At 36.8% G+C, this 12,440-nt stretch overlaps 1 protein-coding gene across 1 annotated transcript in view; it reads right to left on the reverse strand.

Moving 5' to 3' along the window:
• Positions 1 to 12,440, reverse strand: part of COL28A1 (collagen type XXVIII alpha 1 chain) — a 79,554-nt gene that overhangs the window by 38,987 nt on the left and 28,127 nt on the right. Inside the window, exons 12-17 of the mRNA XM_075082901.1 lie at positions 7,321 to 7,389; positions 5,900 to 5,968; positions 4,564 to 4,632; positions 3,571 to 3,639; positions 1,913 to 1,981; positions 1,133 to 1,201 (exon numbers count right to left, since the gene is read on the reverse strand). Coding sequence (XP_074939002.1) covers positions 1,133 to 1,201; positions 1,913 to 1,981; positions 3,571 to 3,639; positions 4,564 to 4,632; positions 5,900 to 5,968; positions 7,321 to 7,389 — 414 coding nt within the window. The remainder of the gene's footprint in view (positions 1 to 1,132; positions 1,202 to 1,912; positions 1,982 to 3,570; positions 3,640 to 4,563; positions 4,633 to 5,899; positions 5,969 to 7,320; positions 7,390 to 12,440) is intronic.

Consider the following 12,440-nt stretch of genomic DNA (forward strand, 5'->3'; position numbering starts at 1 on the left):
GCATCTATTTTATTTAACCTTGCAGTGGTCAGAAAGTCAAAGTGAATAATCCCAACTTTCTCCTTTTTGTTTTAATACATTTTATTTTTTACTTTATACCACTATATCAAAACCTCTTCGGTCACTGAATGAAAAGTGAGTCCAAATAAAGAAAATCCAGAACTTCTGTTTAAAAGTTTTACCCTTATGATTCTTCCTCCCAGTAGTTCTAAAATAGTTTAAAAAATGGAAATTCCAATTTTCAATTTTGCCTTTTAAAATACTTTTTCAAGCTAGGAGAATTGCCCTCAATCGTAACGTGTCACAGCTACCTATACATTAATATTAAACATTGCTGCTGTAACAGCTACTTACATGCCAAAGTAATGCCCAGAAAAAAACTATTGGAGTTCTCCCTGCTTTTGCTACAGTGACTAACGTCTTCCTGTTGTAAATCAAGGTGATTACAAAGCACACTTCCGCTTTACAGTTCATCACTTGATTCCACTTGCTCTCCTTAGTATTTCCGCAGTTCCCTTTTTCTCCTCTTACAGTGCTCACCTGACACTGTATCACTAGAGGCTTGGGCTTTGACAGAAGTGGTGGTTTACCCCACACTCCTGTTCTCTTCCTGCCTTCCCGACTTCTGCTGTGCAGTGTCAGCTACTAAGTACACTTAAGCTCTTTTTTCTCTCCTAATGTTTCTATCTTTGGTTTTGGTTCTTTCTCATGATGACCATGGAAGGATGAAGAACAGGTTGAAGGCATGGTGGGACTAGACTTAAGACTCAAAACCATTGCTGGTTTACAGCTAAGTTGTTTGGTAAAATGCTATACTTGAACACGATGTGTGTGTGGCATCAAACTCACTCGATATAAACATGCCTGAAAGATAAATTGTTCATAAATTTTTGTTTATTTAGAACCTAAAATCCACATTCATACAGGTGAAGGGCCGATGCCATACGCTGCATTTTGGGAACACCTTGATAACGTGGGTGATTTCCCTCAAGGATTCAAAAACAAATTGTTATCTCCAATGAAGAGTTATATTTTCATCTCATCAAACACGCTCTTGAAAAGCCTGGCAAAGATACATTACTTGTTGTTTCTTGTTTGTGCTGTTTTTGAAAAATAATGTTTGAACCATTACCTTTGGACCTGGCAGACCAAAACCTTTAGATCCTTTTGGCCCAGGGTTTCCTTGTGGACCCTGTATACCCTACAAAGCAAAATGAGTTAGTGCATTACACTCTTTCCACATTTGAAATTCACCATGTGCCCATCTTTCAGCTAATAATGAATTTATCTTATCTTTAAAAGACAACAATTTGCTTGCCTGTCCTCAGGCTTAGTTCTGAGATCTTTATTTTATTTTCCTTTGTCACCATCCTGTGGATTTCACTGATGTACCGAAGTGTAATGACAATTACTGTTTAGGGAGAAAACAAATGGGAAGTGTCTCTGTATCTGCATCTAAGCCCTGATTGTGGTGGAAGCATGAACCCTTATCTTCTTTCCAAAAAAAAAAACCCAAAAACCAGAAGATCCTTTGGGATGTTGCAGTTTTTCTGTATCCAGTTGTTAAAGGCTTCAAAGTTTCAAAGGGCTTGAAATTCAGAAGTGATGGATTCTAACCTTGTGAAACTCTTACCTACAATATGTTATCATCCAAGCAATGCATCTGATTTATCTCCTACACAGATTATCATGCAGATTAGACCAAACTTCTGTTTGTTTGATTCTAAGAGCATGCAAATCAGTTGGAATCACTTATAGTTACAAGCTTTGCCTAAAGACTACCTTGATATTTTTTAAAATTGAAAGTCACTGCGAGATTTTTAATGTCTTCACATCAAAATTAGAGCTCTGATAAAGTATAAAATGAAAACTACATGCAAATGCTCATTATGTGTCCAAAATATAGACTTACCTGGCTTCCTGGACTGCCTATTCCTGGTGGTCCTGCTGGGCCCTGTGGTCCTACCTGGCCTTGTTCACCCTATACAAAAAGTAATCCCAAGAGCTAAATTGCAATAATCCATGCTAGCTGATTAACATATTTAACGAAACACAGAGCAAGAGACCCCAAGCTGTATTATTTTGAAGTTTGCTGCTTCTATTTGAGTTAAATGTGTTTGGAATACCTGAAAGTTTGCCTAAGGCAATTGATCTAATAAAAAGAATACCCCTTCCTACCTAGAAACTCTCTCTCATTTATAACATTAGATGATCACAGCTGTAACCTTACTATTAGAAGGATCCATAGCTTATCTTTACACACTGAGATTAATTTTACAGATTTCCTTGTACAGAAGTATAAACAGTTTCTTGCACAACAGACTAAAAACTTGCAATGGTAAACATTGCAGCTAGAGAGTATTTTTGAAAAATCTTTGTCACATGGTATTGTAATGGTATTTTACATCACTTGGGGAGGGAATAGAGGATTTATGGCAAAGGGAATTACAGGAATAGAGTAATATGGGGAGGTCGTGTGGGTACTGAAAGTGGCACAGACCCATGAAGGTGTCAAGAATGTGTGACACCAGTCCCTAGAAAACAAAAAACCATTAGTTTCACTTATGCCAGGAACACGTATTTACTGAAACAGTCCCAGACACTTACTGTCCTGGCCATCACTGCATTCTTCCTATACAGTCATGGGAATAAGATGACACATTTCCTGCGCAGACAACCAATCTTCCTCTAACTAAGGCCTTGAGCAAGTTGGTCTGACAGGCGCTCACCAAGTCTCACAAGACAGGCCAAATCAGACGACACCACACCACCTAGGTTGCTCTGAAGATTTTGAAGAGCAATTTGACTGGACAGTGAGATGAGTAAGTTCGAGTTAAACTTCCCACATCTGTGAAGCACTCCCTACTGAGCTGTCAATGACTTTGGATGGGAGTGCTGCCTTCTCCTCTCACTGAAGCTGAGTGTGGGGCAATGAAGAGAACAGGAGTTGTGGGGACAGGAGGGAAGGGAAACAATGGAGAGTAGGAAGAGGGCTATGGCGCTAAACCATGAGAAGGAGGATCTGGAATCACTGCCTCTGTTCTATAGGACCTCTGGGTGTGTTGCATCAGTCACTCTCTGGGGATGCACAAGATACAGGCTGGAATTTCATCAGGCCAAGGGAATCAAAATTTTTCTGGATCCATCTTTGGGGGACTGGGCACCAAAAAGCTAATAAATTTCAAAAGTCAGAGTGTTCCTTTGACTGTTCCAGGTCCACTAGATTAGATGACTCAGATATTTAAATAGTTAAAATAATTGAATAAAATGTAAAATATTTTAAATACAATATTTGTGAAATAAATTTAGGAGGAAAAAAGTCCATTTCTTCACTCATACTCCCAGCTGCACAGAATACAGTCTTTAGCACTCTCAGTTAATATGAACAGGCTCAGCTACTTGTATAGATGAGTGCAGACTATGGAGCTGCATGGAATATTGTAGTATAGTTCCTCAGATTTCAGGTAAAACATACCTTTGTATTGTGATAGTGTGTGAATCATTCATCTTTAATTTAACTACAAATATAAGTAACTATAGATACGATTAGGAAAATACTCTGTACCTCACCTTGACACCTTTGATTTCCTGACCTGGTGGCCCAGGAGGACCAGCTGTACCTGTAGAGCCTTTTTCACCCTAGAAATATGGGACAGATTTGTAACTGTGTTTGGAAATTTACAATGAAAAACATCCTAGACAAACTGGTCATCACAATGTGGATAATGAGGAAAAAAATACACAAACAAACAAGACAAATAGTCAATGGAATTATCAGTATTAGAGAAAAGCAATTCAGTTAAAATTCATAACATGCTTCATCTGCATTTATTCTGTTGTTGAACACAGGAGGTCAAAAGGAGAAAATGCAATACTAGGAGAAGGAAGCTACATTTTGAAAATGCAATAAAATGTTCATTAGTCAGAGAGAACAATTCAGAACCTGGTGCAAGGACAGGATTAACATCTTTTCCATAAAAGGAAGAAAAATCTTCTTTGCTTAATAGTTCAATGCTTTAGAGAATCTTGAAGCCACTGAAAAAAGAGGGATACATTTTGATGGGAAGCCCAGTTGCGATTTAATCATAGATCTTTGCTTGTTCGTACTTATTTTTAGAAAAAGGAATGTTCACGTATATTAACCTAGCAAGTGCCCTTAATGAGGCAACTGTCCATAGAGACTCACATCTTTTAGTTTCTCAAAATGGTAAGACAAAATGAGAACAGTTCCTGAATGTTTTCTTCTAATACAGAACATAAATAGCTAAGTAGTCTTTCAGAAGAGAATTTATCTAATTAATGCTACCAAAATAAGGTATCTTATTAAACACATAAATAAAAGAATCATTAACTAACTAATCTTAGAGGGACTGTACGACTTTGTTGTAATTATCTTGGTAGAGTTTCTGAACTTGGAGGGATATTCAGAGAGCACTTGAGCAGTCTTCAGAAGACCAAGATCCGTCAGCTGACATTTTATACCAGTGGAATGATCAGCGATCTTAGATGACTTAGACACTACTGCAAATTTGGCCTACATTACAATAATTTCCATAAAAATACCTTTTGGCCTTGAATGCCCTCTCCTGGTAGACCTTTCTCACCTGGCAGACCATCAGGGCCACGTGGTCCCTTTAAGAAAAGAAAAATATGTTGAGACTATATTAGCAATTCCATTTTTATTGACATTTTGTCTAACCTGCAAGTATAGGTTCTTGCAACTGTTATGACACTGGTAAGTAAAAATGCTTCCATAACAGTTGGCTCAGCCCAGGCAATTAAAATGAAGTCTAGCAATGCTTAATTGGAGGATTTAGGTTAGAATAAGCTAATGCTGAAATGGTGTGAATTATGTAATTAATGTCTAAAGATTGTACCTTTGAAAGTCAAAGGAACCCATAGATTAATTTATAATAAATACGTTTACCACTGTGAAATTTATTCCCTATAATTTCAAATAATTTCATTATTTACATAATGAAAATTATTAATTTGAACACAAGTTTTTTTCATACAAAATGGCAGATTAAACACAAAATTAGCGAAGACAATTTTTTTTAAACAAGTAGAGAGATTATAATTTTTTAAATACTTTCTATTCTTCCATAAAATCCAGCTATCTTTCATTATTTAAAGCTATTAAGGAGTTTTTAAGGATGATTTTGATTAAGCAAAAACTTTCTACTTTTTTTTTCCCTCCCCAGAAAAATAGTCTTTTACAACCCCAAAGTGACTACCCCAAAGTGACTTTCAAAAATACTATTAGAATTAATCTAATGCCCATCCACATTCATGGCTTCCTAATTAACGATATCCTTGACATTTTTAATGTAGTACACAAGAAAATCATACATTTTATACATTTCAGGAAGAAAAAGCAGTCAGCACTAACTCAACATTACAAAAACCTTGCTAAAGTTCTGTAATTCAGAATAAGCATAAAATTACAAGCACATAATTGGGGTCTTCATTTTTGATGCAATCCAAATTACACACAGGAGTTGAGGAATGTCTGAGCTCTTGGATTTTCATCTTAAAATTTGATTTTAGACAATTTTTGAAGATTATCTTCAACTCAAACAAGTAGGGGTACAGCTATTTATATACAACTCCATGTCTTTCTGAAAACTGGATACTGCAGTACTGCTCCCACGGGCCAAGCAATTTTTTATTTCCCCAAGACTTGACTGGACACGGCTTTATTCTCCCACTTGGGCAAGCCACATGCAGTTACTGCCACAACACTAGGCTGTCATAGCTGAACACAATTCTGCTGCTCCAGACTAGGTGCAAGGTCGTTTATGGAATCAGTAGCCAAAACAGATGCTGTCAATCAATTACACTCACTAAGACTTATATTATTATATGCCCACTTCCAACGTATATATCACTGACTTACAGGTAATCCTGGCTCACCAATTCCAGGAGGTCCTGGGAATCCAATTCTACCTTCTTGACCTTGAGCACCCTTGTGAAAGAGAATATTAGGAAGGTCAGTCCTAATCCCACTTGATGTTTTTGAAAAGTGTAACATTTATATACAGATGACTTAATGATGTCACCAGAAAGGTCTGAAATCAAATGTGTAACATCTCCTGATGTAAAAAAAGCATAAATAACAATTTAGAAACATTTGAAAGTACCTTTCAGTTAATACTTGGACCACTAGATCGCATTCCAGCCCTCATGCCAACAGCAAAGGGGGGTTATCACTTTGCACAGGGGCAACTGCTTAAAAGTGCAGGACACAGGGATGAGGGAATGAAGTCAGGCAGCAGGAATGCTCAGGTGTGAGGGATCCTTCTATTTATAAGGTGTCATAATCTTCACAATTCCTCCAGTTTACTGAGGGCTGTGTGGTTCCACGATAAAAGCACAGAGGATTTTTATCCCTCCCCAGAGTAGCACAGAGACTGGGAGTGACATTCCTTCTCCATAAACTGTTTTCCTTTCTGGAATGACCAGAAGTTGTTCCTTTTACATGGCAAATAGTTTCTGAGCTATATAAACCCCTCTATATTCTGGGGTCTGCCCCACTGTGCAGAAAACATGCAGGAGTTCAATGAATGTACAAGTTAGAACAGTAAAAGAAAAAAAAATGCAGGTATTTTAGACACTGGCACTTATCTCAAAAAAATAGGGAAAAAATGGCATAAAGCAACACCAAAGACTTAGCAGCCAGAAGAACCAGGGTGAGATCTAGTTCTGCCCAATTTAGATATCTTGTTTGAGTCTGAGCTGTAGGTCTCTGACAAAACTCTCATAAACTAAGTAGTCATGTTTCCTATGTAGATGCTTTTGTAGTTTTCCAAGAGGAGATTTGGCTGGCCAGCATAGGCAGACAAGACATTTCCAACTTTGCGAGACTTCTAGTCTTTTGCAATAAAATAAGATGGAGGAAATAAATGCTGCATGACAGAGAGAATTTTATAACCTATAAGAATATCTGTTCCCTAGTGAAGAAATCTGTCACTTGACTGTGTATCACAGTGACTGAGATGTATTTCCATGCCTTGAAGTACGGCTTACTCATTAGTGCAAGCATCTGCTACTACTTGAAAATTATCTCATATATTTAAGACCTATTTAAATGGCATCATTTCTGACTTCTATTATATCAATGGGATCATCATAAAAACTTAGAGTTGCTGGAAAGGCATGTCTGTTATCTCCATCCGAATACAAAAACCTGTCAATATGGTATCCATTTTACATTTAGATTATAAGAGTTTGAGTCTGATAAAAGTGCACATGAGAACTTTCATCCAGAAAATGACTGTCCACACTTAGCACTGTAGCAGACGTATTACTGAGAATTACCTTGGGTCCTGGCTTTCCAACACCAGGGAGTCCTGGAGGACCATAGGGACCTAAAGGGCCTTGCTCTCCCTAAAGGAAAAAAAATAAAAACGGAAAGAAACTATTAATGAAAATGGAACCTTAACCAAATTCCACCACAGTGTCTTTCCACAGCCTCATTTACAGCTATGGAAATATGTTTTTAACGTTAAAAAAAAAAAACAACCAAAAAAAAAACCACACCCCAAAACAAAGAAAGAAACAACCAACACAAAATACCCCACCCCCCTGTCTTAAATATAAATGTTGAAATTAGGAGCAGGGTCAATATCCTGGCCGTACAAGTTGCTGGGATAGATAATAATGATATATAGTAATTTTTTCATATGCATTGGGAAAGATAAGAAATATATTTTTCTTTGTCATATCTTTGGTCCTGACATTATTGAATAATTTGGTGCTTCCTCAGCTTTTTTCTTCCTAGAAAGATGGGCATTTGGAAATTAAGCAGTGTTTATGCTTTTAAACATTGCACTCAAGGTTCTTCCCATAGCAACATCTGCATATCACAACTGTTGTTCCTACTGCTGTGTTTGACTGCATCTCCTAATTCTCTTGAATGTTTAGTATGTTACTAACAAAGCAAATGTAGCCACACAATTATTAAAAAGGCTTTTTATCAAAATGTGTTTATTTTCTGAGGAGCTATTCATATTTGGGGAGTTGAAATTTTGTATAAACTGAGACATTTTATATGCTGAGTTCTGAAACCTTTCAGTGAGATTTTTGCCATTGAGAAGCCAATGGAAGTGTAAAAAATGACTCCAAAGTCAGATATTTCTCCAGAAATCTACCAGTCTGTAATCTGCCAAAGCATGAAGCTCAGATGCAGGAATGGGATTATACAGTGAAAATAAATAAACAGATTATCCTTGAAGCTTAATTTCCAAAAAATATGCACTTGGAGCACTACTACTGCAGCTTTAAACCAAGAATAAAGTGGAACTTGATCCCCAGTCTTAAATTAATTCCATTACAGGACAACATGATAATTTGAAGAGAAGCTATGAAATGTAATGCTTATTCAAAATATAAGATTTTATAGCATACCCTCATAATCTAATAAATTAATACAGCACCAATAGGAGATAAGTCTTAAAAGGCAGAGGAAAATCAGAGAAAGCTGGTGTAACTCAGGAAAACTGCACATTTATCTCCACATAGCACACTGATAGGGTATTAGCAACATTGGCATTGCTTTAATACGGGTTCTGTGCATGTAGCTGTTGCCAAAATACAGAATATAGCAGGGTTGGAACTAGATGATCTTTAAGGTCCCTTCCAACCCAAACCATTCTATGATTCTATGGAAGAGGTTTACTGTATTCCTAGGTAGACCTTATTGTTTGGGTTTCCTAATCATATTTTCATGAAGCCTTTGGACCAGAGTAACAACTCGGTTGATGTGTATCCAGATTATTGTAAATTATGCAATTTTTGCTGGTATAAAGCCAATTAGAAATTGACCCTTTTTGTTCATAGATGTTTTCTTCTCCTGTGTTTGTTTTGAAACTGATTGAACAACAACAACAACATAAATTCCTCAAATGGCCCATCTTTTAGACTTCCAGTTCCTCCATGCGATTAATTTGGCATTGAACAAACTGTCCTTTTAAAATCAGCTGATCAAAAATAATTTTTAAGCATTTCCCATCAGCAGGAAATTTAGGGAAGGCCAAGAATAATACAGCCACAGCTCGTACTTGTCTCCTCTTCAATTCTCTTTATAAACTCTCTGTTTTGAGTACTGTTGTCTTTTAAGCTGAATTTCAGTGCTTCTTGGGCTGATTCTGTTTAGACAAGAAGTAAGGGAAATATGTAAGGAAATGTTATATCCTATTTCTTTAGAAAATAATATATACTAAAAGCAACATTTTCAGAAGGGTTTTAGTGACTTAGAAACCTCCATTTTATTTTCAGTGGTAGTAATTTAGGTTACTGAATTTCATTCATGCCAACAGGTCACAAGCATCTAAGCATCAATGGAAGTTCACCTTCTGATTGTGCATCAGTATGTAGAAGTGCACTGGCAAAATAGTATCAGCAAAGCCACAGTGCTGTAGTTACACACACCCAGCCCCCTAGTGCGCTCTGCTTCCAGGACAAAATCATCCCCATGGGAGCTAAGTAAGTAAAACTGTGGTACTGAGGTTTCAGTAGAAAGTTTTGCAAGCAAATTTCCATGCATAGATGCTCCCTCAAGGGCAGAGTTCTGCGACTTTTACTCACAGTTGTGCTTCTTGCAAAGGTGGTCAAGACGCACAAAGCACAGGTTTTGGAAGAACATAAAGCCAAAATCACCACCCTAGCATGCAAGCAGCTTTGTCTTTCAGCCCATACCTCCCTTACCTCACCACCAACTCTTATTTCAATAGCTCTCCACTTGACAAGCAACATTAATCGACACAGCTCCATGTAGCTTCAGAGCCTGGAGACAGTCTAGTTAGGGATGGACTTCCCCACTTCCAGGAAGAGGTGCCTCAGTAAGAAAAACTAAGCACAGGCTGCTGTGAGGCCAGGCAGTATACTAAATATTAGCTGTTCACACTCACAGTCCTCATTTCTTTCATGGAGATGGAAGCCTGGGATCTCTGTTGTGCCACGTTGTATTAGCATGCCCCACAAAATGAATGTAAAAGATATGCAAAGTTGAAAGTGTGTTTTAAAAAATATAAAAGATAAAAAATAATAATTATTCAGCACCATGCAGCACCACTATGTGTAAGTAGCCTACTCTGGCCACAGCAAGCACCACTAAACATGTTGGCTCCATCTGTCGAAACTAAACCTCTAAAATGGTATAGGAACTTGTTCCATTCTGAAAAATGACATTTGATAAATACAGGCTCATCTCTCAGCTGAAACAATAAACCAAACCCCTTTGTTGTGTTTGGAAAGTGTCTTCCAATTTTTTTGTCCTGTTGTCCAAACAGACATTGTGTTTTGCATCTATTTCTGACAGTGCCTGGCAGAACTTCCCAAGGACAGTAACTCTGAGGGATGCTTCCTATTGCAAATCATTTGCTCCTTCGCAAGTTCACCCATATGATTTAGCTGTGCTATACATGTGCTGCCTTGAATGCAGATGGGATTCCTACTGAAGTTAATGTTTTTCCAGAAGCTCTTTTTTTAACTGTGATGACAACATTACACAGTTTTCTTTCCAGTGACTGGTGTCATGTAATCTGCCTCACAGCAGCTGTACTAGTGGGTACTGGTGTAGGCAGCTTAAACAGCCCTTATGATAAAAAGCATGTAAAGTAGTATGAAAACTTTGTCCTGTTGAATGCTTTCTCACCGATGGCAAAGGATGACTGAATATTAACAGAGAAAGAACCCCCACCTTCTACCAGACAACATGCAAAACTTGGAAACTTAAACTATTCAATCTGTTTTAAGGACTGTATATTTCAAACTTCATATAGCTATTAGTAAGCCTGAATTTTATCTTCTATGGTCTTGGTGCTACAAGTAATGTGGAATTTATTAAAACCATAAAGTGCTGGCAATAATATCAGTATCTCTACATGTAGAAGGAAAAGTCTGCTTTTCAAAGCAGCTTCTTTGTAATTATTTTCTTTGTCTAACACTCTGCTCAAATTCTATTTTCTCTCCCTACTGGGATTTTCCTTCAGGTGGCATCTAAAATCAGCTAGAGCAATTATACTTGATCTGAGCTAAATATTTTTATATATTAAAAATGTACCATTTTAAGCTTGGAACATACTTAACAGTTTACACTCCCACCCCCACCCCCAAAATAGTTTGCTATGTTACCATGAATACCAGTTAGTGCCAATATAAATAATTTCTTTACTTTTAAGAAAGCACATACATACTGCAAAGACACAAAGAGTCTGTATTTCAGTCTATAATGCAATAATGATTAGCTACAGCAAAAAATAATCTTACAAATATAATTATTTTATCTTATAAGTAAACACTGGCAACAACAATGCAAGTAGATACAGATATTTTAACAGATATTACTGATATTTTGTATTTCTAAGCTAGTTGAGGTACCTAGGACCTATATTTCTTTACAGGGAAATTGGATTTTGCAGTCTCCTGGGAAAGATGTAACTTGCCACATAAGTAAGGAAAGAATTTGTAAGTCATCAGAGAATAGCAGCATTGCTTCTTCTGGGAAACATTTTGAGACACATTTTCAGGGAACCATGCAACGATGGATTTTTCAAGGATTATCCCAATATGTTTTTATGGGAATAACTGCTTTGCATATTCAAACTTAACTGTTTCCTTAAAAGTTTGAATACCCATCTGTTCATACAACTTTAGACTCTAATTCAGAATCTTACTACGCATATGAAATTTTCCAGAGAGGTTCTTACTATAGCAGTGGCTTTTAAGAATGTGTTGTTTTCAGTCTTTCCATGAATTTATCATGGTTTCTAGAAATGTGTACTTTATTTCTAGTAACTGGTCTAAGCGTTTAAACAAACAAACCCAATGTCACTTCTGAAATGATAACCATAAGTACTCCCTCTTCATCACTTCTTTATGAGTGGAACACAAGTCATGCCCACTTCCTGATTTTATTCCCCAGTTTTATCATCTGTAACCATATTATTCTGTCTGTAAAATGTCCACTGAAATTTGCCAATAGTCACTATTATTCCCCTCACTTACAAACACATTTTCAAAATTACCTTGAATATAAACACTCTTACGGAACCTCACTGGTGCCATTGAATAGAATACATTGTTGGGATTTTTTAAAAGAAATATTACTTAAGCATTTTTAAATAAATTAATGGAAACAGAAAAAATAATGCATACTATTTAAAATAAATTAATAGATGCTGAAAATTAATCTTTTATTTAACACCAAGAATACAAAGGGAAAGCGGATGTGCACATTTTACATTGTTGGCCCCAACGAGGTGCTTTAGCTTTACAAAAGTGTAAGCAGCAGAACCTTAGGGCTGAGCAGTTTGCTTGACCAAAATAGAGGGCATTACGTTCATTCTTAGAACTCTGTTTCCAGAAAAATCATAGTTATTCTGTTTTCTTTTAAGAGAGGAAACTAAGATGCATGAGGTCCTTTTGTGTTAGTATAT

Source organism: Phalacrocorax aristotelis, chromosome 2 (assembly GCF_949628215.1).
Source record: "Phalacrocorax aristotelis chromosome 2, bGulAri2.1, whole genome shotgun sequence".
NCBI lineage: Eukaryota > Metazoa > Chordata > Aves > Suliformes > Phalacrocoracidae > Phalacrocorax > Phalacrocorax aristotelis.